This window comes from Telmatherina bonti (assembly GCF_933228915.1).
Source record: "Telmatherina bonti genome assembly, chromosome: 21".
Taxonomy (NCBI): Eukaryota; Metazoa; Chordata; class Actinopteri; order Atheriniformes; family Telmatherinidae; genus Telmatherina; species Telmatherina bonti.
This window is the reverse complement of record NC_136630.1, coordinates 10,849,531-10,877,470: the sequence shown is the minus strand read 5'-3', so window position 1 is coordinate 10,877,470 and position 27,940 is coordinate 10,849,531. Positions and strand designations below refer to the sequence as shown.

The following is a 27,940-nucleotide window of genomic DNA, read 5'->3' as shown; positions in this document are numbered from 1 at the left end:
GTTCCTGTATTGTTGTTTTTTGTTTCAACACAAAAATATATCAAATTCATGACATATTATTTAGCAAAGGTGCATCATTCTTTATCACAGTACCATGAAAGGTTTCTCTGTGGATCCATGAAGGTGGATCAGGAAATTGAGCCTGATATCAGATCTGAGAACCAAATTGATATGGGAGCCCGATACTGATAATGGATCAGATTCTAATTCTTGTGCCTCTAGTGTTTTTGAAGCAACATCATCTGCAAGTAACAAGATAGCAGAAACATTAGTATTGAATTCTATAGATGATTGTACGTAAAGTACGCCAGCAGGACAGGTGCATCCCGCTACTGTCTGTTGAAGTGAAAATACCCGTATAAGGAGGCATCAGGTGAGAAGTGAATCATGACGGACAGTGATGGTTTCTGTGTGACCTGCAAACACGGAAAAACAGCCAATCCAACGCGATGAATGTATGAATCTGACAGGCTCTTACATCCAGCCAATATGCCACATGGTACTTTTGTGTTTGGTAATAGAAGCTGCAGCACCTCGACCTCTGCTTTGTAGAAATATGTGTTCATTGCAAAGATTCTAGGTAATTCAGGCTTCACGTAAGATATTGTGAATGTGTTTTGCATTTGGACTGTTGCACAATAATCAGTAAAACGGGCTACAGTGAGCATGAGTGCAGGGAACATAAAGATAGGCCAGTTTTCTATTTTTACTATAGGTATGTGCTGCCTTCACACTCAAATGGGTCGTTGAGTGTCCATGTACGGTACAATTTTGAAAGTGAAGCTACCAGTGTACAGGAAACAACTTGTCAGTCTGTTGTTTACCAGTACTGTGCCATCATTTAACTGCGGGTCCTGACTGTAGGTGCTAATTTACCCCCCATACCACACAGACTTGGAAGTTTCATAGCACTGTTCTCAGTTCACAATCACGTACAACACGACCTCAAAACGAAAGTTTCGTTGACACTTTACATGTTCTGCAAGGGGAAGCAGTAAAAAATGTACTGATCACATTCTGTGTCCAGAGCAGTAAACATGAAAGCTTGGTAAATGAAGGAAATGTTGCTGATATTTTTTTATTTTCATTTTTTTTCATAATGAATGTAAGATACATCATAAGTTTTAGCTGACATTTTAATGCTTTTTCATGTCTTCAGCTTTTTTAAAGATTTAACTGTCAGACTCTGCTGCTGCTTTCTTTATGTCTCATTCTCACTTCCAAACCTCTCTGTTTCAGTGAGACTGCATGACAGCATTTCAGAGGAAGGCTTTCATTACCTAGTCTTTGACCTGTGAGTATATTCCGTACACGCGCACTAAGTGACATTTTATCCATGCATGTGACTGTGGTTTGTTTGTATATGCTAACAGCTTCTGTCTCTCTGGCCTCCCCGTCTCCTCCCTCTGCTCCTTCTGTCCCTCCTCCTCCCAGCGTGACAGGAGGAGAGCTTTTTGAAGACATTGTAGCCAGGGAGTACTACAGTGAGGCCGATGCCAGGTAAGCACCTATTGTAGAGCTGTCCTGACATAAATGCGCACGGACACACTACCACAAACGTAGTATGGGTATATGTTCAAGAGTTCTCCTCTTTCCGCCTCATGTTATATGCACCGCTGTGTCCTTGTGTGGTGAAGCTCATAATTGATTTGCTTGTATTCTCGTCAGGGAATGCTTCCTGCTGTCAACAAGTCCGGCGATATAGTTGTTTCCCAGATCTCATTTAGAACACTCTGTCCTCCTTATTATACTGCAAAAAGATACATTTTAACTGAAGGGAAATTATCTACAACAGTTTTGATTACTGAGTTTTCATGTCTCAAATCACAAAAAGCCAAAAATGCAAATTTCTGTTTTAAGATTTGCTGTTTTTATTTGGTTTTGACTGTGGTAAATTAGGCATCTGTGGGATCTAAACTAACATTAAACAGCATTGTCGAGTTGTTACGCTGTATTTCAAGCTCCTGTCTGATAGCTCTTCCACTGTAATCTTTTTTTTTTTTTTTTTTTTTTTAAATTTAACTCAGAGTAGATGTGTAATGTCGTCAACTTACCTGTTTTGTCAGTTTTATTGGAGTGGGGAAAAGTTACAAAAATGGTCAAGTGCTCCCTTTGTTGCTTTGTAGAGTCCTGGGAATAAGTGTCCACTGCCAATTTAATGATTGAGAACACTTTGAAACAGCATTGATCACAAATATGACACTGATAGGCTGATTATGAGCTTCCTTACTGAACCAGTTGTCACAAATTATAATTTATTTTGTCATACAGTGAATCAGACATCTTAATGGAGTTCATGAATTTAAAGCAGCACTTTCTGACCTTTAAAATTGACGTATTTCACCTGTTTGATTGTGCATTAACATTTGGTATGTACATTCCTGTAACGTCCTGGGTCTGAGAAATTGCCCTTCCCAATATTTGCTTCCAGGATGCTTTCGCTTTACAGCTGAGTGTTACTTTATGCACCACACACTAGTAACTGGACATCAATATTGAAATAGAACCTGCTCCATTTCTGATTTATCAACAGAACACAAGAGGATAATAACAAAAGTATAGAGGAAAAGAAAGAGAGAAGGGGACAGAGGAAATCACCTAATTTACCAACATTTATAAGTATCTATAAGGGTCTGGTTCATCATTGTTTGCTCTCCTGTAAGTACTCAGTGCTTATGAGTGCAAGTAACACACATGAGGGGAACATCAGAAATTTAGGAATTCACAGAAACCCATTTAAACAAAGTGCCGGAAACACTTTCTTCAGCTGGACCAAACCACTGCAACCTTTTTCATACGTTTGTTATGAATACTGATCTCAGAAAAAAGATCATGATTAGAATTTGCCATGTTTATGTTCCCAGTTTAAAAACGGCACCAAAAAGTAGGTTGTTTGTCTGTGTTCCCAAAAGTTTAACTTGATTTAGTCTTTTAATATTACAGAATTAATGGCATCACAATATTTTTCCAACAAGCCAGCAAGCATAATTTTCTCATGATTCAATGTGCATACACAGACTATTCCATACATTTTTCAATAAAAACAACAGTACTAAGCCTTGATGTTGGACATCAGTGGCAGGGCTCGCTTGCTGGACCCTTAATGTACCTCGCTGAACTTTACCGATGGTGTGTATCAGTGGCTTTCTGGTTCCAACCAACCCTGCTCCATTGCTCTCCATTGATTTAGTGTAATATATTTCAAAGTGTAACCATGTCTGCTGCTTTGACTTGTCGTCATCTTCTCCACGAGTCGCAGCAGGCGTTTGCCTGTGGCTTGGCGAGGTGTGATGCAGGCCGTTGCGAACAAAGCAATAATACCCCACAACTATGATGTTGAGCCTCCCAAAATCAGAGCTGAGTAAAATCTTTACTGCAACAGCTCATCACATATTCGTCCATAGCTTTTTGAAGGGTCATTCACGCGAAGGGGTTGCATCAACATTTTCACACTTAGTCACACTTTTGTGGCTCATTTGACAAAAAAAAAAAAAACGAGCAGGGGCCTTCTTGCTCTACTTTGGGATAAATGTGGGCTACTATAACATTTGTATTGAAAGACTTGCTGAATTCTCATCAGAAAACAACTTAAACACACAAATGTTTAGCCTTAAGCTCAAGGTTTTTAAGAAACCACTTTTTTTAATTTTATTTTATTGTTTGGTTTAATTTTGTGCAACTATTCTTGTGTTGTGCACAGGCGACCCTGTGTGTCACGTTTTGGCTTAAACATCTGCTGTCTGTCTTTATATCCTTAGAAAAAGACGTGCATGTGCATTCAATGAGATGACAGGATTGAAAAACGCTATTCATCATTCAGATCATGTCTAAACTGTGCACCCTTTTGTTTCCTAACTTATCTTTACTTCCTGTTTGTTTCTCATGAATATGTAGCCGTTTAACTTCTCAAAAATCTACAGCACTTTTACTTTTGATTTCTAAATATTGATGCAATGATATGCATCAGTTTTGTAGCCACACCATAATCCAGCAGGCTTTATGAAACGCTTGATGGACAAATCGTGTGGAGAGTGTGTGTGTGTGTGTGTGTGTGTGTGTGTGTGTGTGTGTGTGTGTGTGTGTGTGTGTGTGTGTGTGTGTGTGTGTGTGTGTGTGTGTGTGTGTGTGTGTGTGTGTGTGTGTGTGTGTGTGTGTGTGATGTTTTTGTAACGAAGGGCAGTGGCTGACACATCTCTCTGTTTGTCCTCTTTTTCTCTCTCTCTCTCTGTAGTCACTGCATTAGTCAGATCTTGGAGAGTGTCAATCATATCCACCAGCATGATATTGTGCACAGAGACCTCAAGGTGAGTGGCTGCCCGTTTCCGTGACAACCACACACACTCACACACCTCTGCTTGTGGCCATGGCAACACACAGATGGCTCTCAGTTGCTTTGTCTCCGTTTCTCTTCCTCTCTGCAGTTTTGCTTTGCTTCCATTTAATTTTTTTTCATCCTCCCATGCGTCCCCTCTCTCGTTTACCTTTTTTTTTTCTTTTTTCCCCCCTCTGTTCCTCTGTCTGTTGTCACATCTGTCATCCTGTCTGTCCTTGACCAGAGCTCTGTATGCGAGTGTGTATGTGCATGCATGTGTGTTCATGCTGAGCACAGAGATGGTGAGTCATGATCACGTGGAACAGGGTTTGTCTCACCTATGGCAAGGATAAGGCAAGGACTCCAACAACATATACATGGTTTAACACACACGGACACTTTGTACCAATGTGATGGGGACTGTTGTGAGGGCATAGCCATGGGAGTTGCCAGGACTACCAGGGTGACATCACACCGCCCGTCATGTAACATGGGAGGAGCTTCAGGGGTCCTAAATTGCTGATTGGCTCAAGAGGGCTTCAGTGTAACCCCCCCAGTTCTTTAAGGGCATGGACGATGACGATATGTGTTAAATTGCTCCTTTTCATGCAGAAACTGCATGGCGTGGGGGGAGAATTTCGTTGGATGTTGGAAACAAGTGTGGGCGGCTTTTGTATGTGTGCACGCACTGTGTGTTGCAGAGTAACGCTATTACGCCGAGCGCTGCGCATCTGATTTGTTGGCCTTTTATCCTGAGTGGGCTTTTTACTGCGTCCCTTTATGTCCCACTGCCCAAACAACTGCCATTTAGAACACTACCACACATGCTGCCTCTCACTAAGTACACTTTCCATTTAGCATGCAGTCTGCAGCACAGCCCAAATGACTCCCGAGTGGTTTCCATGGCTACCAATTTATGTCTATATAAGGCGTTGTGGAGATTCTCAACTACCCATCCTTTCCCTACCTCCTCTCTCTCCCATGGCTTTCGCACACCTTTACGGCACCCCCACACAAGCTGTGTGGAATACGTAAATATAAATACATTTGTGAAGAAGAGCTTTACAGAAAACGGCAATGATTATCGGTCTCTCACCGGCTTGATCTCTTGTCCTACATGCTTTCTCACAATGTTTGTCTGTCCCTGCCAGCCTGAGAACCTGTTGTTGGCCAGTAAGATGAAGGGAGCTGCAGTGAAGCTGGCCGACTTTGGCCTTGCTATTGAGGTGCAGGGGGACCAGCAGGCTTGGTTTGGTGAGAAAACATAACTCAGTAACACACTCATATTAAATGTGCGGGACCATTTACTTGATCTGTTATGCTATATGGGTGTTGAATGCGCCTCTTTCATATGGAGAGTCTGCAGAAAAACACATCCAGTGCTTCTCAAAAGGCAAAATAATATTTGTGGAGAGCATTGCTTAAAAGACTTTCTGCCTTTTTCTAGTTCATGCTTAGGTCATTTTCCCTGGCTAGCAGCCAAGCTGCCAGTATTTTGCCAACTATCTAACAAGGAAGAGACGATTAATGGACATTTACTCTTAGATCTACTCTATCCTAACCTGGTCTTGCATAATGTTCCAACAAATCCAGATCATTTGAAGCATTCATACAGATGTGCAAAACAAAACTAGCCCATATCAGAAATTTGTTTAAGTCCAGCAGTTAATTTTGTTCTCTAAATGATGTGTTGGACAGGTTTCGCTGGCACTCCTGGTTATCTCTCACCTGAGGTCTTGAGGAAGGATCCGTACGGCAAGCCGGTGGACATATGGGCTTGTGGTGAGTTTGAGCTTTACATCAGGGCAGCTGACCAGTTGGAAGCAACTGGGTTATGTTGATATTTCTTTGGAAAATGAATAACGGAAACTCTGTGTATTTACATGGGAGTTTTAATTCCGAATAAAAGTTAATTCTGCTTTAAACAGATAAAAAAAACGACTGTTTCAACACTTAATTCCTAATGCGAATTTCTATTTGGAATTAAACTTAATTCTGATGCAAGTGTCTGGTTTATTCGCATTTTAATTCCAAATTATTTCATTCCTCTGTCATGTAAACCTTCATTCACTCGTAAGTTTATTCTGGTCGTTCTGCACATGCTCATTACCTTGTCCTGTCCCGATGACGCGCGTTGTTTTGCCTCCCGTGTTCGGTGGTCTATCTGTCTTCTCCTTCTCAGTTGCTGCAAAAAGTAACGTAGTATGCTCGTGTTGAGCAGGTACTTCACATTTATAATAAAAATACCGATGAAACTGGTACTTATAATGTAGTTTTTACAAGTTAAGACTGAAAAGAGGAGAAGCAGGGAGCCGACTTTGTTTATTTCCAGTATATGTCATACATCACGTGCACCCTGTGTCCAATCAGAGCACTTCCCAACCTGCCGCTCGAAAGAGGAATTAACTAAGGACGTGTTTCATGTAAACCCTCATTCGAAATTAGTATTTTATGTAAACTCGTAGGAGAATACGTTAATTCCTAACTATTTATTACAAATTACAAAACATCATGTCACCATACCCAGTGTCTGTTTATCTTTAGGCAAATTAACGCATTTGCAGCCTTAAAATTCAAATTCAGTGGATTGACGTAAGCCTAAAATGAACATTATCATGAATTTAAAGTGGCTGAGTAATTAAACTAATCCACCTCGTATTGTTTCCCAGTGTACTCTGCATTGTTTCACATGACTTGTTGCTGAGTTCACTTCATCGTGAAGCACATCAGACGGTTTTGTAACATGATCTCTCTCTTCCCCACTTTATTTTCTGTCAGGTGTTATTCTCTATATCTTGTTAGTTGGATATCCTCCTTTCTGGGATGAAGATCAACACAAACTCTATCAGCAGATCAAAGCTGGGGCTTACGATGTAAGTGTGATCGCTGTGTGTGTGTGTGCGTTTGGTGCATATTGGTGACGGGTGCAGTGCAGGGGTTTGCTAAGCAGTTTTTGAATGTTAAATAGTGTCCAATTGAGAACTGGTCCAAAGCTATTGATCCTATCAGGGCCTTCCTGACGCATTGCAGAGGTGTGTGTGTGTGTGTGTGTGTGTGTGTGTGTGTGTGTGTGTGTGTGTGTGTGTGTGTGTGTGTGTGTGTGTGTGTGTGTGTGTGTGTGTGTGTGTGTGTGTGTGTGTGTGTGTGTGTGTGTGTGTGTGTGTCTAAGGAAGAGAGAATGAGAAGGTGGATACTCCTCTCTGTCGCTGGTTAATCAAGTCACATTGCAGCCTGTTAGCAGGGAGTTTAATTTCTACTGCACCTGGAACATAAATGTGCTCTGTAGCGTGTGTAAAATGTCAGTTTTGCTCTCCATTGTGGCTGATGCTGACAAAGTCACACAAATTGTGGCGATCAGAAGCTATTTACTGGGAAGAAACATTAAAGACTCCAAGTGCTTCATGAAATAAGTGTTTATGCTAATGCTTTCCTTCCACCCATTATGTTGTTTATTTGTCAATTTCCTCAGTTCCCCTCCCCGGAGTGGGACACAGTAACTCCAGAAGCAAAGAACCTGATCAACCAGATGCTGACCATCAACCCAGCCAAGAGAATCACTGCTGAACAAGCCCTCAAACATCCATGGGTCTGTGTAAGTATTCACCCAAACCCAAACGACAAGAACATATGGATTCAAACCTTACGGGGAAGTACGGCTGGGCATTAAACCTTCACACAGCAGCACTGATAAAATGACTTTAATACAGCATGCAAGTAACGATGAATTATTAAATATTGTTTTACCGTCTTTTTGGTTCTGGCCTCTTACAGCACCGTTCTACAGTGGCGTCCATGATGCACAGACAGGAAACTGTTGAATGTCTCCGCAAGTTCAACGCTCGCCGAAAACTCAAGGTAGCCCCCATCCTGTATTTTAATGTACAACCTTTCTTTTTTTCATTCTCCCTGGTTGATGTCCAAACTAAGCAAATGTGGTCAATATTTATGATTTATGCTATAAAACAGACCTGATTATTTCACTTTGCAGCAACGTGTAAATGCTGTATCATTTCCTACTGTATTATAGCTTAATGACATTATTTCTAAGTTAACAAGCAGAATTTTTCTTGTGAACATAGAAATAATTCTTCTTAAATATCACAAACCTGCTGACCCAGTTTTAATCGGGGATCTGAAATGACTGATCTGAATTTGGTTCATCTATGACTACCTCAGCTGACAGCTCAGACGTTCCTGTTTGTTTGACACAAAGCTTTTGATGTTTGATCACTGGGAGCAAACGCTTTGCTCAGACTTGACTGTAATAGTTTTTGTTGTGGAAAAGAAGCAACATAAAGTCAAGGCTGCTGCAGGGCTGTAATGAGAAGAAATGGTTTACACTTTTACTTACAGCTAAGTTTAGAATGATGTGACGTTTAGATGACTTTCCCTACTTCTGTTCAATACTGTATCAGATCAAATTTGCATCCCTACAGATCCACTATACATCCGTTTTAAGAACACTAACACACTGCCTCTGTGCAGCTGCAGTGAAGCAAATAATCACTCAGTTTATTGGGAGTGTAACACCATTAGGTGACCAGCTGCCCCCTCTTATGTCTTTATATTGTCCTGAAGTAATAAAAAATACCAGGCTTTAATTCTTTTCTTTTTTTCTTCTTCTTCATTGGTCTGTATGTCAGACCTAAGATAAAACAATGTAGCTTTAAGAATGGGAAGCTGTCGAGCACTAAAAGTTGTATTTGGTCCTACTTTGGAGTGAAAATCAGCTGTAGTTTGCATTCCCAGCTATACATGCAAACTAATAGGTAGCAGCCATTCTGTTTTTTCACATCATTTAAATTAATTTACATAGAAGACTGTGTGAAAACCTGCTGTCACTATGTTTGGTTCTCGATACTAATGTTTGGGTTTAACAAGTGAAAAAGACTAAATTCCTGTTTGGTTTGTTTTGTTTGTTTAAGAAAACCCAGAAATTAAACTGTATTGTTCCAGTAGAAATAAAGATAACTTGTAATCCTGCTAAATAAGAACTCCATGTACTTCTTGTACCTCCCTCACTTCTCTATCCTCCTTCCTCTCCTCCTCCAGGGAGCCATTCTCACCACCATGCTGGTGTCCAGAAACTTCTCAGGTGGGTGTGCCCTTCGCCCTCAGCCCTCCCACGCAGCACATGCAGAGTGAGAGGAGGGAGAGTGGATAGAGTCCTCTGCACCTCTTTTAACCCCCTCACTACATGCACACTCACCCACTCGTCCTCAAAATAACAACATGTCTTTGTGTGCGCACAGAGGTTTGCTTGCTTTCAACATTAAACAGATCTTGAAGTTCTTCTGTGAAACAGTGAATATAATGTATTGATTGATTATTATGAGAGCATTACATCCTGATGTATGTTAGCAGGCCAGAACATTAAATGTGAGTGCCAGTTACGTCCTTGTCCAATGCTAATGTATCTCTCCTTTTGTGTGTGTGTCTCTGTGTGTCTGTGTGTGTATGTGTCCCTTTCTCTGCTGCCTATGGAGCATTTGCATCTTTGAGAAATGGGAGCTTAGATTTCTATTAGATTTTTTTTTTTTAATGTTTTGGGCAAGTGTGGTGTTCCATTCAGGTGACCACTAAGATTATATGTTTTGGTTTTTTTTTCCTCTCTCTCTCAGTCTGCTGAGAGTGACTTGTTTTCGCAGAGGCCTTGTTCTCAGCCTCAAAGTAATAGGTCAGTCGATGGCTAACGATTTCAACCCTGGGCCTAGGGATCCACAGGGGGTGCACATCTTTGCTCTAGCCCATTTCTATCAGTGTGTGGGATGTGTGTGGGCTGCTGCCAGCATCCCCGGTAGCTTTCTAGGCCCGCGACTGAACATCGTGAGATTAGACCTGCCTGTTTTGTATAGCCCCTCCCAACTGTAGCGTTTCTGTCCAATAGTGGGCCGGCAGCATACCAACTCTGCTGCTGCCGCCTCCTCCACGGCCTCACTGGCTCAGGAAGGTACGTCCCAGAGACACGCCCATCCACTTCCTCTCTACACACACAGCTACATCATTGGTCCATAGTGCAGAGTGGGACATCATCCCCATCCCCAACCACCAGCATGCAGCCTCTGCCAGCATCCTCATTAACATTCACACACATTTATGCATGTATACTCACACAGGTTCTGCTCTTTAAGGGTAACTTGGATGTAATTTTGCTATAAAGCAAAGACAACATATGTTTGTAAGCACAATCATGTACATCAGCATCGGTAAATGGCGATCGATGTAGTTCAACTAGCACCTCAGTCCTTTTTACATTCACACCTCACAGCCACTCAGCCGTGACCTCATAACACCCCATTACATCCTCCAAATTAGGTACATTGTCACTTCTAGTAAGCTCCATCCTGACTTTCAGCTGACCCCTTACGCCCCTGCATTCTCCCCCAGCCAGCTTTCGAGGCTGTGCATAGGGTGGACCGGGGCAGGGGATGAGGAGGGGCATGTATCCTGGGGGCGGGAACTGACACTGCAGGGGACCGGCAAGAGCTGGGTTGGCGTGCTGCCATCGTCAGACCTGGATCTGGTGGGGCAACGGATAAGAGGCGGATGCTGGGGAGCTAGGGGAGAAACTTGGACTGAGGCGAAGGATGCAATGGCTGCTTTCAGTGATGCTGCGCTAGGCTTCACGGTTACACAGCCTCTCCCGACGACACTTGTGAGATTACAAGCATCCCACGTCTCATCTCCCTCCCCTCTTGGGGCCTTGTTTCAGTACTTTCAGAAAAGTTCCCACTGTAGGCAGGGATGCCACAAGACGGCATGATGGTTTCTGTTTTGAAAGTACTAAAACTTGGCTCATCTCTCATCCTGCCGAGTGGAGACAAAGGTTGAAGGTCGGCGATTCCAATGGTGGCTCCATGGATTGAGTACAGTAGAAAAAAAGAAAAAAAGATGGTGTAGAGCAGACTGGATTCTCCGTCACATTTCTTGACAAGAAAATCTTCTTTGCTCTGCAGTGCGTGTACGTTTCTCCACAGGATCAGAGGCTAGACAGGGAAAAAAAAAAAAGGTCAAATATTAGCATGAAGACACTCAACAGGGAGGCAGGTTTTACTCCTAGAATGTGTGATTGGTGTGCTGAGATTCAGGGTGTTTGCGATGCTTTGATTGTCAGCTAAAGCCCTCTGAATGTGGGCTTCCTCACTGAGACTGGACCAAGTTGCCTGTTTGTAAGTTTCTGTTATTAACATGTGTGACATCAACACTTCAGATCAGACTCATCTCTGCTTCCTTTTATTCATTTGGGCCTTTTTGTTTTAATGTGTTTTTTGTTTTGTTTTCTTTGGGGTGGGGCTGGGGGGGGGGAGGGGGGGTGACCCTCTGGTGATGTCACTCATTACTGCAAAATCCAAGCACTCCATTCTGAAACTGCTTCCTTGCATTTTTTTGTAAAGTACGGCCGAGGCAAGGTTTGGCAGTTTGCTCATGATGTTTCCTTGAATGGCATTGTAGTAAATCTGACAGGTGTGTGCGTTTGAAGCATTTCATTGTGTTCCTAGATTTTTTTTTTCTTTTTCTTGCCTTGCTTTTTTTTTTTCTTCCTGTTTTTGTCTTTCGCATGTGTGTCCTGTGTGATTTTAAAATCCTACAAAATGCTCTCTGAAGATGCTTCTCAGATACTCTCTAAAACTACCTTCCATGCTCATTGCAGAGTCAGAATTTTGCTCGAGTAGCGCAGCCTTCCTGCAGTCGGTCGTATTGACTTTACTAACCTGGAGGCCATGTTTGGAGAGCATATGAAGAAGGCTGTCGCAGACTGTTTGCTAGAAATTACAGTCAGATGAAGAGCTGGCCAATCAGCTGTCCTTTTCCTGGTTTTTGGAATGAAAACTTACATTTTTTATACATATTTTTTCCTTTGGATGCTGCATGACCAGGACAAGACAGAAGCTGCAAATCAGCCAAGATTAAGGAGCATGACTTGTCACTTGATATTATTTGCTGCTGTAAATGCTGTGCCCCTTATCTCTACTCTCTCGTAGTGAAATTCTAAGCCCTCTCTTCTTACAACCCTCCTCCCCTCTACCCCTCTTTCCCTCTCCTATTTCTCATTGGAAGGTAAGGAACACAAGATAAGACGTTTGGAAGCTGTGTTTGTCTGTAAAAACAGAGGAAAAAGGAATCAGAGAGTTGAGAGCTTTAGACTGAGGGGAAACTGACTGGAGCCCTTAAAGGAAATCAATGATTTACATTAACCTAGCTCATCACCGTCAGTCCTGGCGGCAGTTTAAGTCTGACCATAACTCTCTTTCTAGATCTGCTGGGGTCTTCCAGACAGGAAATGGACTAAGGAAGTTTACTTTGCTCTCAGGTTTCTCTTTAATCCCCTGAAGGCAGTGAATGGATTAAGATGTGAATGGGGTTTGCAGAGTTCAGCCAGGAGAAAATTGCACAAGAAAATCCATTAAATGCATGTTACTATGTGGAAACATCTATGCTTACTTTGTCACAAAGGCAGAATTAATGTGGTTTCATAGATAGAACAAGTTGTAGATCCAGGCTTCAGGAAAATCTAAAGTTTGGGCTGGTTGCTGCCGCGTTTCTGCAAAGTAAAAACTCAGTTTTTCTACCCGTTTTTCTTCTTTTCTATCCTCTATTTTCACAGCATGCAAAAGTTTACTCAACAAGAAGTCGGATTCTGCTAAGGTAAGGTTGTCTCATCACCGGCCTCACTTTTTCCATTTTGTCTCCCTTTTTCTTACTTTGTTTACCTCACTGACATCACCGTTTTCTCTTCTTTTTCAAGCAATACTCTTAACTTTTTTTTCAGGTGTCCTTTGGTCAGGCTACCTGTTTAATCCTGTGCCTTACCTAAAGCGTTTCTCAACTTTCTGGCATGTTTTTAGACCCCAGAATTCTTGTAGTCCCTCCACAAGTTGGAGAAACCCTTTCTAACTCCCTTTTCTTCCGGTTGCAGTCAGTTCTTCTCCTTTTTGCTGGTTTCATCCCTTCACCTTTAGTCCGTGTCAGTCAGACGTCTGCTGCTCACTTTCCGAGCAGCCTCCCATCAGCCTCTGCTCTCTCCTCCTCCTCCTCCCGCCTCCCTGTCTGTCTTCTCTGCCCCAGGGGTGTCTCTTTGCAGTTAAGTGGCACAGGCATAGAGAGTTAGTGAGGCAGTAAAAAGGATGATCTAGAGGCCATTCTGTGGCACTCACCCTCTCATTTATCCTGTTAGCTTTCAACAGCCCGGGAGCCTCGACCAACATTAGCCCCATTTCCGAAAAGGCGTATAATTCGAATGCATTTGTGTGTACGTTTGTGTAGCTTTTTTGTGTTCACTTTGAGTGTTTGCGTTCTCGTCCCAGCCTTCTACCAACAACAGTAAGAACAGTATAGTGAGCGCCATCAATGCCCTGAAAGACACCAACATGGCAACCAACGCCCAGATGGTACAGTAGGCCGCCGCAGTGCCAATTCCCGCCTCTTAGCTCCCCCACACCTCCAAATTGTTGCATAGTAGCCCGATATGCCTCATCCTCCATCATCATAGCTGCTGTTCATCTTTCATCTACCATCCAGGAGGTGTTGCACTGTATCATTCCCTCTACCAGCACTTCCATCCGCTGGCAGTTTTACCCCCCACCCCTCCCTTAAGGTGCACATGTGTCCCTGAGTTGTGCATCTAGCACTTTAGACACTTTTAAAAAATTATTTAAATAATGTTGTGTCTCAGGCTGTACATGTGCACCTGTGTAGATTTTTAAGAAGCATGAACTTGTTGGTTGTACTACATCCCTCTAAAGTTGCACAGACAGCTATAAAGTTCTTTGGACAACTAAGACTGTTGATATGAAGCGGTACTTAGTCTTCTGGTGTAATGACCCCTGTTTTCATATCTGCACACCGTGCTTAACACCCCACACCTCTCCAGCTCTGCTTTAATCCCTTTACCATCTTAACATCTTTTCTTTTTTTTTTGTTATCTGAAGTTTTTAGCTCATCCATCATTTTTTCTTGCTCTAACCTGTTTATCTTCATTAGCTTTCCCACTGACATCCTCACCACACTGCCAAACTTAATCACGCGCTTTCATCCAATTTAGCATGTTTTGGTTTCATGGTGTTTTCTAGCATGCATTGGATTACATTCTGTAGTGCTGTGGTTGGATTGCAGTTTGCTATAGAAGTGCTTCTCAGCTGGTGCTGCAGGCCCCAAAAACCAGACTATTTTTTTTCTCTCAAAAACACAATTACAGCCATGTTCCTCCTGTGCACAGTGAAATAGATTTTTTTTTTATGTGGCTGCTGGGTTGTTTTTTTTTTTTCTTTTTTAATGACCTGGGCTTTGAGAAATTATGAGCTTTTTTAAACATTTTCTGATGTTTTTAGTCAAATAAACTAAATATATTCATTAAGAAAATCACACTGTTGGTGAATGAAAATCAGAATTAAGCCTGGATTAATGTGTCAGCCCAAACCCCAGACACACTTTGGGCTGTTAAAGGGACACAAATGCTGCTAAGATGCTGTGGGCCTGGTTAAAATCCAGTTGAGAGGTGCTGTTTCAGGACTGAAGGGTCTCAGACTGACTCTTCTGTTCTGCATTGCAGGAGTCTCAGAGCACAGTGGTGCACAACCCTCCAGATGGAGTCAAGGTGAGATTTTGGGTTTTATTTAATCTGAAGTCCTCAGACCTAGAATTAGGGATGCACCGATACACGAGTTCCAATACCGATATCTGAAATTTCAATATCTGCAGATACCGATATTTGCCGATACCAAATCCGCTTATGTGAACATTATTGTGACTGGTTATTATTGCTGTTATGACTGTGTCAGATTTTATTAGGTTGTAATAAATTACCCATCCTTTCTGAAGTTACTTCACCAATACAAATATAATGACATACAGATGTAACAATTTTAACAAGTTTTGTATTGATTTGGCACATTTTACCCAAATGCAACTATAAATGTGTGGTTTTGATATAAAGATCTCGCTTTTAGTGAAACAAAAAATGTCACATTTTAACATTCAAGGCTTTTATTTCTTTTAAAACACATCTGAAGCATGTCATCATACACACCTCCGCTAGCTTGACTAGTGGGGTATCGGGTATTGGTGGTGGTATCGGTACACTTTTATTAATACCAAGTACAAGTACACACTCTTGGTATTGAGCCGATACCGATACTGGTGTCGGTGCATCCTTACCTACAATATTGGGCAACTCTGTCAAACAGAGTCCTGGATCTTGTCTGTGTCAGTCTCAGTATGTTTCTGTTCTGTCCCTCTGCACATTAGGGATCAACGGAGAGCAATGCCACCAATGACGAGGAGGAAATGAAAGGTAGGAAAGGTACTCAAGGGTTTTATTCCCTTTTTCCTGCTCTTATCCGCTCTCTCTTTCTGTCTCCCATCAGTGAAGTGTGTGTATTTGACTGTTGTGATTGGCAGGCGTGCTGAGATGCAACACGTGTCTCTCCCATTTTTTTGACCGTGTGCCTGTCGTGTGTATGTATGTGTGTTTGTATTTATTGTGTGTCTGGCTGCATTTTGTGTGTGTGTGTGTGTGTGTGTGTGTGTGTGTGTGTGTGTTTCTAGCGGACAGTTCGGCGCTGAGTCAGAGCAGCGCCACTGAGGAGATGCCCCCACTTCTGCCCTCACCTCAAAGCTCGCCTGCCAGTAAGTTTATCCATGGCAACCAGAAATTGTCCGGTCGCCCCTGGCAAGGACCTAACACCCCTCTCCCCACACCCATCCCCCCCCACTCCCACCTTGGCTTCTTAGAGTCACTGCAAATGACTTGTTACATCTCTGAGCCCCCCCTTCACTCTGATCCACCAAGCTGTTTTTTGAGGGTTCCCACTGGTTTGGATTTGTTTAGTTTTTGTGTGTTGTGTCTTTTTCCTGTTGTCTACACCTGATTCAGAGAAATTCATAAACTCAGAGTTTAATCAAAATCCGTTTAAATGATAATCACAGTTTATTACAACTTATTCGCTGCTCTAGTGAGATTTGGAAACATGTGAATTATGGTGGTTCTAAAGGACAATGAAAACAGTCCAAACCAAGCTTTTTCCAGCTTGCTTGGTTTGCTAAGGGATTATTGGTGATAGGTAGTGGAATAATCCTCATAATTAGCGGTTTTAAAGGTATTAGCATACCAACAAAACAGCTGACATCACAGAGAACACAGCTGTTTCACCTCTGACTTTTCCTTTTACTTGGAAATCAGTGGTATTTATGTGACTACTCACCAGTGGCAGGATGTTTAACAGCAGACATCACAGCAGTGGGTTTCAACAACCTGTCCAACCTGTTTGGTCTCTCTATCCTGCCCTGTCGTACCATGACACAGCATTTTTATAACAGTACAATAAAGTCAGTCAAGGGAAAAGTGTGTAAAAATGACTGACTGCTTTAAATGTAGGCATAAAAATGTCTTCAAATGCAAAGTACAGTTGTGAATAGACTGTGGCAATCAGTGGCCAAAATTCCTGCAACAGCCTCAGGTGCAGTGATAACTAAACTACAAACAAATATGTCACAGTTGTGTACATGTACCATCTTATTCCATGTGACTTTTCAAGGTGTTGCCTATTCTAAAAGATAATCTAACCCCTACTAAACAAAGCTAGTCATGCAGTTTCAAAGCTCAAGTTTCTCAACTCACACAGCTGTAGTTTTATTCAGTGACACCATAGTAACACGGCATGCATGTGGTTCTGCCACAAGCACATGAAGATGGATCACACAGACATGCTGCTCCACATGTGGAAAAGAGATGCAGACATTTTGCATCTAGTGGGTTAAGATGAGACCGCAAAAGGCCACATCTTTTAACCCTTTCATGCATGAATTAATAAAAAACAATGCAACATTTTTTTTGTTATTTACCTCTGCAGACATATGCAATGATACTTTTTTGTTCATTAGTAATATTTAGAATTTATCATGATTAATGATTTATTTGAATATATTCTATAAGATATTTATAAACTAATAATCATAATTATGTTATGTAAATCTTCATTTAAAATGTATCAATCATTTTCTTTTCCTATTTATCACAGAGGTGTAATTACATCATGTTCTATTATATCATATATATATATATATATATATATATATATATATATATATATATATATATATATTTATTCTCCAGTGAGTGGAAACATATTGGACAAATCACTAACATCCACTGAAGTGGTTTATTTATAAAAATACCATCCTCATTCATGAATATGCAAAAAAAAAAAAAAAGAAAAAGCTTGTAAATAGGTGTCCTCTATAGGGCCACTATGCATTAAAAGGGTTAATCGAGATGCTTTATCAAAATAATTTTTTGTTGTTCGTCATGTTAACCTCAGATGGCCGTTAGCTGCTGAAGACACGCCAGCTTTTCTGTCCTTCATCAGATGTGTTCAAAGCAGCGTGGAGCTCCCAGAGCTCAGACCTACTTATAGAAAGCAAAAAAGAAAAGTTGTAGAACTTTTCATCTGCACCACTGTGGGAACCCTGAAACTTGTGTGTGTGTGTGTTTGTGTGTGTTTATCTTGGTGACCACACTGCATACAACCACCTGCCGTCCTGATGCGACAGCTCCAGCTGGAGGAAGCCTTGCTTACCTTGCAGCTGAGCGTCCCACACAGGTTTCCTGATCTGGCAGGTCCCGCTCGCCCGTCTGACTCTCCTGGAGCAATGCACACCACAGAACTTCCTGTCTCTCCTTGTCCTCCTCTCTCCTCTAATTCTCTCCAGTAGACCATTCTTTCCCTCTTCTGGACTTTAAGTCTTTTCCTTAATCGTCATCTTCCTGCTGTCGACAGACACACCTGCACTAGTCGGTCAGCTCTCCTCCATCTCTTCGTTCCTCCCCTGTTGTCCACTCCTCTCTCCCTTCCTGATCACGCTAAGTTCTCCCACTGTCATAAGATGAGCTAATGATGAGCAACGTGTTCGATCCTTTGCTTGCTGCTACAGTACATCAGAGAACGCTTTGTTAAACTATACGAGCATTAAGAGGAGATCCGAGCAGAACAGACAGGGAAACGAGTTTTACATCTCACATCATCGCGATGAGCGCTGCACCGATCTCGCTTCCAGCTACCGTCACGTCCTCATGTTTCCCATCTGCATGTGTGTTTGTGAACTTACATCACCTCCCATCTCTTGGTCTGTTTACCTACTAATTCCTGCTAAACACTCACAAACATCCACTTTTTCTTTTTTTTTTACTGCATGAACTGTGTGCATGTTGTGTGTGACTCGTCTGCCATCTTCTGTTGTCCGTCCACATGTCTGTTGACCATTCATTGTGTGTTTCAGTTCCACCGCATGACGCAAAGCGCATGGCATGGAACAGCACGGGCAACAGCTCCTGCCCCGACTCTGACCACTCACAGTCCTCCATTCCTGCCGCTCCACTAGGGAGCAACATTGTCGCTGCTAAAAGCAACACTAAGCCGAGTAAGAGCACATCCGCACTAACTGACTAACCCTGCTGTCCCTGCCTTCTACTCCCTAAAGCTCCATAAACCCTTCATCTCTGAAGAGTTTTGTCACAAGTTGCAGATGCTCACCTTAAGCTGTGTTCTTCACGTCAACCAGTTCGTTACTTTACGCCATCTTGAGCCAAACATTTCACTCAATCTGCTCCTAAAACCTACGGAGGTGATTAGATGAACAATCTTTCACCCTTCAGTATAAGAGTCCAGCCAGTCCCATCAACGCATTAAAACAAGTTGAAGAAAAGAAGCTGAAATCTGTCAGTAAGGGACACAGATTGATCCGTTAAGCCTTTTGGTTACAAATACAAAGACTGGAGCATAGTGAGAAGGATTTTGTCATGCTGGTGACCTTGTAGGGGGCTTGCTGCTTTTCAACCATGTTTGTTTCATTATTGGTTTAGAACAAGTGCTTAACTTGAAACCATTTCTTTACGTTTGCCTGCCTGCCTCAAGCAGGGAAACTGGTGCTATAGTCAATCCAAATCTTTACTAGTGTAGAGCATCTCTGCTTGTGTCAGAGGCTGGAGGGGGCATCATGGTGACCAATCATACAAACCCAAGTTTTACCTTCCAAGAAGTCGTTGTCCAAAGATGAATGAAAAGCTTGAACATGAATGTAAAGTTGGGGGCAGTGTGGTCCCCTTGGGGTCATTGTTCCTCTCATGTTTTCATATTACCAGTTGGCGTTCATGCTGCAGATTTACAGCACAGTGAGATGTTCACGGTAAGCTCTGGTCATATTTTATACATTCGTGTTGGCCATTACCCAAAATGGTGGTGGAAATCCAACCATGTTGAACCAAATCTTGACTTCCTCACCGTTGTGGTTCCTTTTTGTGTTGGAGCTGCTCTGCTTGCCATCTGTTTATTTTGATAGCAAAAGTACTTTAGACAAATCACTCTTCAACTGGATCTGGATTTGTGCACATTTGCAGGCAAGGACACTGGTCAGAACGGAACGTCAAAATCATCAGCTTCCATCACAGCTCAGATTTTTATTAAGTTTGAGTTTAGATGCTGACGGGTCCACAGAACAGGAAGTGTGGGTCTAAATATGGGCCATCTTTTATCCAAATGCTCTATAAGCCTGAAGGTATTGTCCCTGAGACACAGTCGCAATCTTGACTGATTGGTCCCATTTTGAGCTGATGACAATCTAAATTGGTCAACTTCCTGTCTGAGCGAGCACCCTGGCCTCTTTCCACAATGTCCCCCTCTTTCAGGAAAAATAAGTAACTGGGGGTCTGTTTAGCATATCTGCATATCAGAGAAAATAGATTTTATTGTTCAGACTTTCTTCCAAGAAATGACAAAAACTGTCAGCGTACTGGAAAACCTTTAAGAGAAATGGGTCAGTTTTTTCTCCCACAACCTGAACAAGCAAAGTTTTTCTTCCCACTTCAGCTGTTCTTGCTTCAACTTGCTGGTCAGACTGTTGTAACAAGATGACATTTTGATAAAAAATAAAGCTGATATTTTGTGGTTAATGTATTGGGTTTTTGGTCAGTGGTAACGTTAGTGGTTACCGTGAATCATCTGAGTGAAACGGTGAGGAACATGACCGATTACTGGCCAGATGTTATCACCGTGACAGACTGAGGAAATGCCATTTTAAGGTTCTTTCAGATACTGGATGTGTATCATTTAGCGAAGAGACGAACACATAGCGCTCTAAACATTTTTCTCCAGTTAGACTTTGCTTAATTGTTGTGTGTTTGTTTATTTTTTTATCTAGGGCGTCATATTTAGACACGATAGAAGATTGTTGATGTATTTATGTATTTAGGGAGGCAAAACATGAAAATATGTCATTTTAAAAATGCTTTTGACAATATTAGGAAGTTTTCTTGCACAGATATGTACATATATATCTGTTTATCTGAGCTTTTAGCCTCATGTTTGGTTTGTAACTGTGACTTGAGCTGTGATCTCATGTTATCTTGGTGCACATTTCAAACCTCACTTTCTTGCTTAGTGATGGGAGTCTGTTAGCAAGTGTGCTGTTCAGACAGTTAGTGGTTTAGTGGCAGCGTGTGTTCGCATCCAGACAGTTGTTGTCACACAGAAGGTGAGAAGATGAGGTCAAGCTGCAGCGACAGCTGCTTTGGACCGAGTGAGGTGGAAAAAGAGTGAGTGTGAGTGTGTGAAGCAAGACGGGAGCTGAGCTGATGAGAGAAAATGTTTAATAGTTTTCTCATCTGGCTACTCACCAACTTCCATCTGTTTGTCTTTTTCTCTGTTTTCTGTAGCTCGTAAACAGGAGATCATAAAGATAACGGAGCAGCTGATTGAGGCCATCAACAATGGAGATTTTGATGCTTACACGTGAGTCGGTCTGCAGATGTTCATAAGAAAGCTCCAGATACTTTACACAAGATCTGAACCGATGCTCATATCCAGACTGAATCCATCAGAGTCATCTTTGAATTGACTTATTTTCTCCTTTTCCTGGTGATGATCCTCCTCAGGAGGATTTGTGATCCTGGACTCACCTCTTTTGAGCCGGAGGCTCTGGGAAACCTGGTGGAGGGGATGGACTTCCACAAGTTCTACTTTGAAAACCGTGAGCGTCCTCCTCATTAAAAGTGTTTATCTGGTTTTATGTAGATTACAAAGAACAGTTCAACCTTTAGGGAAATATCAGGAATATTTGTCACTATGAGTAAACTATGTTGCCATAGTTACTTCTGACTGCAAATGATGACATTTGGTTACCAGACATTTAGTTTACTTTCAACAAATAACATTTGAAAGGCTGCAAGAAAAACCTTATCATCAGGTAATAACTCTGTTGAAAAATTTCTTACACAAGTTTTAAACAGTTTACAGTTGCTGTTTTTTGTTTTTTTTCCCTTAAGCTAAAAACCTTCCAACATATGTCTATCGATGATCTCGCTCTCATTTTTCAGACGTTAAACTTTCCTCAGGAGATGCCAAACTTAATTTAATTTTACAAAACTGCATCTTTAAGGCTTATTTCTTACTTTTCTTAGTTGTGGTAAACATGAAATGCATCTCTACTGGTGCACCAGTACAGGAACGGTCCTACACACATCAGATTTTAGTATTATGAAACCTTGCATGTAAACTTTCTTAAGAGTATTCCGGCTTCACATCCAGCACTGAAAGTGACACCAAACTGCAAGTCAGAAGTGTGAGGATCCTTCAGTCTGTCTGCTGTCAGATGGTAACGATGAGCTTATTTGTTTGTTCAGTGCTGAGCAAGAACAGCAAACCTGTGCACACCACCCTGCTCAACCCACACGTGCACCTGATTGGCGAGGACGCCGCATGCATCGCCTACATCCGCCTCACACAGTTCGTGGACTCCACAGGCCGCCCTCGTTCCAGCCAATCAGAGGAGACTCGGGTGTGGCATCGTCGTGATGGAAAGTGGCTCAACGTTCACTTCCACTGCTCAGGAGCGCCTGCTGCGCCACTACAGTGATCAGGTACTTATTCCTACTAGTTTTAGTTGGAATAGTTTTAGTGTTTGTGAGCAGACATTATTCAGGCCGGATTGCTCTGATTTTATGGAAATATTCAGTCTTAGACCTGAATAGTAAACATTTTACCTTTCAGTTTAAAAACCATCATTTTAATTTGTAGTTTTTGATTATTTGTTGATGTTTTGGGAAGATAAAACATAGTCCGTCACCACTTTGGGTTTAACTTTCATTACCCAGAAGGAAATTCTGTTTGTTGTCATGAGAAAAATATTTGAACAGAGATTCACCTTCTTAGTGTGACAGATGTGCACGGCAGACAGTTCATCTTTTAACTTTTACCCAAAATAGATTTTAGAAATATGAAGATGACATTGCAGCTCAAGGTTACATCTAGCAGGGGTCGTCTTTAAGCTTGTTACCTACTCCACAAGACACAAGAACTGAGTTCTTGTCTTTGAGGCTGTAAGAACAAGAAAAAAGCTTCTTTTTCAGCAGGTCTATACATACCCCACGAGAAGCACGTCTGCAGCAGGGAGGGATCACTGCGGGGGGCGATGTCTGCTTTATGTGCAATGAACCCGGTTGTTACCTCCACCAAGGAGGTTATGTTGTTCCCGGCGTCTTTGTGTTCAAGATAACTCAAAAGGTTACGGACGGATTTTTATAAAAAATTTCAAGAGTTGTTGGAAATGTGAAAATAAAGAACTAATTAAATTTTGGTGGTGATCAGGATCACCGTTTGGATCCAGGAATGTTTTAAAAGGATTCTTTAACATTGTGCTTGGCAGAGGTTTCTGCTCTCCGAGTGCTTTTCTAGTTTCATATTTAACGACCAGCTTCATCCGCAGCAGGGCGGGTCGTGCACGCGGCTGGGTCCGAGTGTTTTAATGCCACATGTAGAAATGTTCGTACTTTCTCACCACTTCAATCAGCTGTTTTATCAAAATTTGTACAAAATTTTGTATTGTACAAAATGTCCACAATGCAAACAAACACATTTTAAATTAGAACAAAGTGAGGTGAGTTGAGCCAATCTCTCTCTGCTGTGCTTCAGCACTGCGCTCCTTTCAGTAGAGGCTGTTTTTCATTAGTAACCATGGCGACCGTAGAAAATGCCATGCTCTGATTTGAGAATTGATGAGTTCAGGAACGCTGCGAATAAAAGTTGAGAATGAAAACAACTGCAGTTGCCTGATGTGAGACTATTTCACCCTCTGTAACTAAAAACCTCTCTTGTCTCTCCTCCCCCAGTGGTCCTGAGCCTCCAGTCAACTGGAGTGTGTGTTTTGGGGGGCAGTTTTTTTCAGCGAGCGTGTTTTAAGAGGTGCGTCCTCTGCGTGGATTGGCTAGTGCCAGGAGCCCGGCCGGGCGAGATCGCATCCCTCTCCACGTTACCAACCAATCCTGTCTCTCCTTTGACCTGCCGGGGGCCGGCTGAACACAAGAACCCGCCCCCATAGGATGATGCATGCATCTGGCGCCTGATTGGAGGGCGTATCTTTGCCCTCTGTCCCTCCCCTGGCAGCCATCTTTTTTCTGCCCGCGCGAGATGAGACGCCCTGGGGGGAGGAGAGGATTTACAGTTGAACTTGTGACAGTTTATGAGTATGAGTTATGAATATACTGTGTAAATTATGACTAGATGTACCAGAAACCACCAAAACCCAACCAAGCATTTATCACTATCTAATAAGGGAGGAGCAGAGAGGAGTGTGAAGTTAGCAGCTGAGATTTTGGACACATTTAGGGATTACCGGGTAGAAAGTGTTGCACTTTGAAGGGAGATGAAGGGAGACTTTTTTCCTCAACTGAATTTAAGAGGGAAAAATAATCAGGTTTGCTCGGTCAGAGAACGCGGCGACGAGAGAAACTTGATATAAAAAAGACAAAAACAAAGAAAAAACAAACCATGAAGCACCAAAGTGTAGAACTTTAGGCTTTTTACGTGTTTGTGTTTTCGTTTGTGTGCTTGTTTTCCGACAGAACGGAAACCGTATTGTTGTGGGACTAGGGCAGTGTGTCGAGGGGGGGAGGAGGTTGCTGCGTTGCGTCTCATTGAGGTCACAACGCAATGAGTTTGTTGTGTTTTTAGCGTCCTGATCTGTTTGCGTTTCTGTGAATAACCGGAGCCTTTTTATCTCTTTATTTTCCTCCTTTTTTTTTTTTATTAAATAAAAAAAAACATAATTTTGTCTTTGCTCTCATTCTATGATGGAGGCTCCTTTATAAAGCAGCTGAGTCGTTTTACATTTAGATTGAAACATTTTAAAAAGAGGGACTTTATTGTAGAAATGACAAGATATACTTGCCTGTTGTATGTGTGTGTATGCAGTGGAGGGAGACGGTGGGTCGGGAAAGGAGTCTGCGTTTTGCATGTTTGCCCGCTGCCTCTCCCTCATTAAACCCCCCCCCCCCCCCCCCACCCTCTCTTTAGGCATCTTCTCTTGGAACTTTTCCTCCAACTCCGTTTCTCTGCTTTCTGCAAGGGCCTGGTTTGTTTAGAATCACTGTGTAAATACAGTGTATGTATAGATATATGTAGAAAAGTGTAATATATGTACATGTATCTAAGAGACACTCATCCTGTGCATTTTGGGGGTCCACCCCCCCCCCCCCCCCCTCCCATGGCCTCTGTGACTCTTGAGTAGTTTCAATTCCCCGCTATAAAAATACTTCTTAAGATATTGCTAGCTCTGAATCATTCATGGCTGACATGAATACACACTCCACTAGGCAACCCACTCCAGTCCCATGGCCGTATGACTGTTTATAAAGATGGGGAATTAAAAAGAAGAAAAAAAACAAGATGGAAGTAGTTTAACCCCCCCACACACACAGACACACACACTCACACACACTCCCCAACAGCCTTCATAATAGTGTCCTTAACTCTTGATCCCACAATGCTGTGAGCCGCCTTTTCATATCATATGCATCCACACACGCCTGGCAGTGTGTTTTAAGCTTTGTAACATATCTGCATCGCTGCTGTGTGACACCCCCCTCCCTCCTCCGTCGTGCTGCTTTAAAATACTCTCCATCCATCAGCAGACAGTCGTGTCTTCACCCCCCTCCTCCCTCCACTATCTCCGCCCTTCCCTTTCCGTGTTCCAGCGCGTCCCTGCTCCTGAGATGTTTGTACCTCTTCTCTGTTGTTCCTGTGTTACTGGTTTTCTGAGGTTTTTTTTGCTGGTGTTGCTGTTGCTGTTAACTTTTGTCGTTTTGGTAATTTGCCGATCTGCCAAGCTGGAGTTCTGCACTCTCCCTCGTACACAAAAAAAAAAAAGATAAAAGGGAAAGGAGGGAGGAAGGAAGCAAAGACGACACAAAATTAAATATATTGATCAGGACTAAATTATTTATCAATGTAATCTACCCTTGGTGGTTTTAAATCGTGCCTGCTCAGTTGAGGGGAGTTTGAAAGGCAGACAGGAGTAAGACTTGGTGTGTGCGTGTGCAGGTTTGCGCGACCTGAGCGGGACACTTAGTTATATGCATGTTTCAGTTACACATTTCTACCATGTACCTACCTGATGGGATGGAGTTAGTGTTAATATATGATATTTGCATCTTTTGAAATATGAATTTCCTCCATCCAGAATGTTGAATAGGTGACATGAAAATATATTTAAAAAAAGAAAATTAAAAAAAAAAAAAAAAAAGATTCAGGAGCCGTAGCTTGGTATGAGGCCCTCGATGTTCGCATTTCTCCCCGCGTTGTAATGATATACTATTGGGCTGCGCTTTCTCCCCCAGCCTTCCCATGGATGCTGGATTTTTTTTGCATGATCATGATGTACAATGAAATACAACCATGAATTGACGACTATCAAGTGTTTGTCTGAGTGTTAGTTGGTCTTCATCATAGCTTTGTTATTCTTCGAACTTGGATCTTGAAAGTATTTAATAAAAATACTATTTCAACACTGCTTTGCTTCTCTGGACTTGTTTATTTCCTCGTGTTTGTCACGGCGTCTCCACACCAAGCATGTCTCCACATTGTGTTGGTTATCTCTGATGCAATCAGATGCAGACTGTGTTTTTGACAGGAATGATCTCTACCAGTATTTATTTCATTCTGAAATCACCCAGTTAGGAATCTAAAACAGAAAGTCAACTCATTTGAACACCACAGCATTGATTAGTCTTGCTGAATGTCTGCTCATGTCCAATTTCAGGAAGTTTGTTCCATCCCGCTTTCGGCACGGAGACCCCGGCTTTGAACAAACCACCTCTTGATTGTGGGTCTGTGATTGGCCGGCTGCTCTAAACATCAACAGCTGGCACAGTTTTTGCCCTCCACGCTCGTCTGTCATCACATAACAAAGTCAGATTAAGCTCTGAATAACGCTGCATAGCCTTCAGGCCGAGAACATACATGCAGGATGAAACAATCAGAGCTGTCCGTCCGACAGCTCTGACATCATCCCGTCTCCTCCTCCGTCCTCCGCTGTGCCTGTTTTAGCTGCACCAGGCACAGCGACGTGTTAAGTAATCCTTCTGCCTTGTTTGAAAAGGTTTTGTGCTGTTATTTATGACGGCCCTAGTTATTTTCAGGGTTTTGTATGTGTGTGTGTCTTGGATGTAGGACAGCTCCCCCCGGTTCCTCTGCTTTCTGTGTGAGTAATGAGGAGAGCTCAGCAGTTGGTTAACTTTGACACTTGCACTTACTTTATCAAAGACACAGAAAGGGAGAAAGTCGCAGGGGAATGTGTCTTGTTAGCTCTCTCTGACCTCTGACTCTTCAGTGTCAAAGAAATTAGGAGAAAAGCCAGAACGAGCCTCCTGAATCTAAATTACTTTTGACTTTGGAGAGGTCTTGTAAGGAAACTTCTCCGTCAGTCATCAGAGTTCTGCAAACGTTTGCATCTGTGCAAAGCTGCGCCTCGTCCTCCTATTCTCCAGTGTTGTCCTTAAATATAATTTAATTCTGTTGTTATATTTAATCTTATAAGTGGTTTTATTTCTGCTGCAACCACAGGAACGAAAGCATGCAGGCTGTTCCAGATCTGTCCTCATTTTGCAGCTAGTGTGTACTTTCTCTTGTACAATAAGTCCATGACAACACACAACCCCCATTACAGAAGAAAAAGAAAAAGTTCATTAAAGCAGAATGCAAGTGAGAACACATCAAATGTTAATAAGGAGGCATTTAATGAACATAGTATTAAAATAAAAGCATGAGCTCATTTTAAATGTGATGGCAGAAACACTTTGGACCATGTTTGCCTCAGTGCAGCACCCCCCTTCTCTTAGAGCAGCGTAGAGATATGTGGCAACTGAGCAAACCAGTGGTTGGATCTCAGACAGATCATCATCTCATTCTCTGAAGCTGGAATGTAGTAGCTCTACGGTCATGAGTCACCTTTGTCATATTTTGTGTTCTCAGTTTTAAAGCAACTCCTGCTTCTGACTTGTTCTGATGGTTTACGTGTGTATATTCCCGCCCAGAGGATCATGTGACAGCTGCATTTTGTGCGGAGAGAGCAGCATTTAGCTGTAAACAAGTGGAACAAACTCTCAGTGGAGATTAAACTTAGACCAAATGTAAATGCTTATAAATCCAGGTTAAAAACATGTCTCTCCTCATGCACCTACGCATGACATCTGCGCAGTAACTTTTAATTAAGTCTGCTTTTAATTATTTTAATATAATTTATCATCATTTATATATATATATATATATATATATTATATATAATAATATATTATTGTGAATTTGC

General features: G+C 42.1%; 2 protein-coding genes across 13 annotated transcripts in view; one reads left to right on the top strand and one right to left on the bottom strand.

Moving 5' to 3' along the window:
* Positions 1-26,146, top strand: part of camk2g1 (calcium/calmodulin-dependent protein kinase (CaM kinase) II gamma 1) — a 42,384-nt gene extending 16,238 nt beyond the window's left edge. The window contains exons 4-22 of one of the 12 annotated variants that reach the window (XM_079260776.1): positions 1,240-1,294; positions 1,435-1,500; positions 4,232-4,304; positions 5,464-5,566; positions 6,011-6,094; positions 7,091-7,185; positions 7,782-7,904; positions 8,084-8,167; positions 9,365-9,407; positions 10,200-10,262; positions 12,918-12,958; positions 13,618-13,701; positions 14,862-14,906; positions 15,557-15,602; positions 15,857-15,937; positions 21,018-21,093; positions 21,237-21,331; positions 21,984-22,220; positions 23,469-26,146. In XM_079260776.1, the coding sequence (XP_079116902.1) occupies positions 1,240-1,294; positions 1,435-1,500; positions 4,232-4,304; positions 5,464-5,566; positions 6,011-6,094; positions 7,091-7,185; positions 7,782-7,904; positions 8,084-8,167; positions 9,365-9,407; positions 10,200-10,262; positions 12,918-12,958; positions 13,618-13,701; positions 14,862-14,906; positions 15,557-15,602; positions 15,857-15,937; positions 21,018-21,093; positions 21,237-21,331; positions 21,984-22,216 (1,490 nt within the window). In that variant the 3' untranslated portion in view covers positions 22,217-22,220; positions 23,469-26,146. Of the gene's footprint in view, positions 1-1,239; positions 1,295-1,434; positions 1,501-4,231; positions 4,305-5,463; positions 5,567-6,010; positions 6,095-7,090; positions 7,186-7,781; positions 7,905-8,083; positions 8,168-9,364; positions 9,408-10,199; positions 10,263-12,917; positions 12,959-13,617; positions 13,702-14,861; positions 14,907-15,556; positions 15,612-15,856; positions 15,938-21,017; positions 21,094-21,236; positions 21,332-21,983; positions 22,221-23,468 lie in introns of all 12 variants that reach the window. The other 11 variants (XM_079260772.1, XM_079260777.1, XM_079260781.1 and 8 more) reach the window with 11 other exon arrangements.
* LOC306771868 (neurotrypsin) overlaps positions 23,535-27,940 on the bottom strand; it is a gene marked incomplete at both ends in the record, with an annotated part of 47,027 nt that continues 42,621 nt past the window's right edge. Inside the window, one exon of the mRNA XM_079261190.1 lies at positions 23,535-23,776. Within this exon, the coding sequence (XP_079117316.1) occupies positions 23,535-23,776 (242 nt within the window). The remainder of the gene's footprint in view (positions 23,777-27,940) is intronic.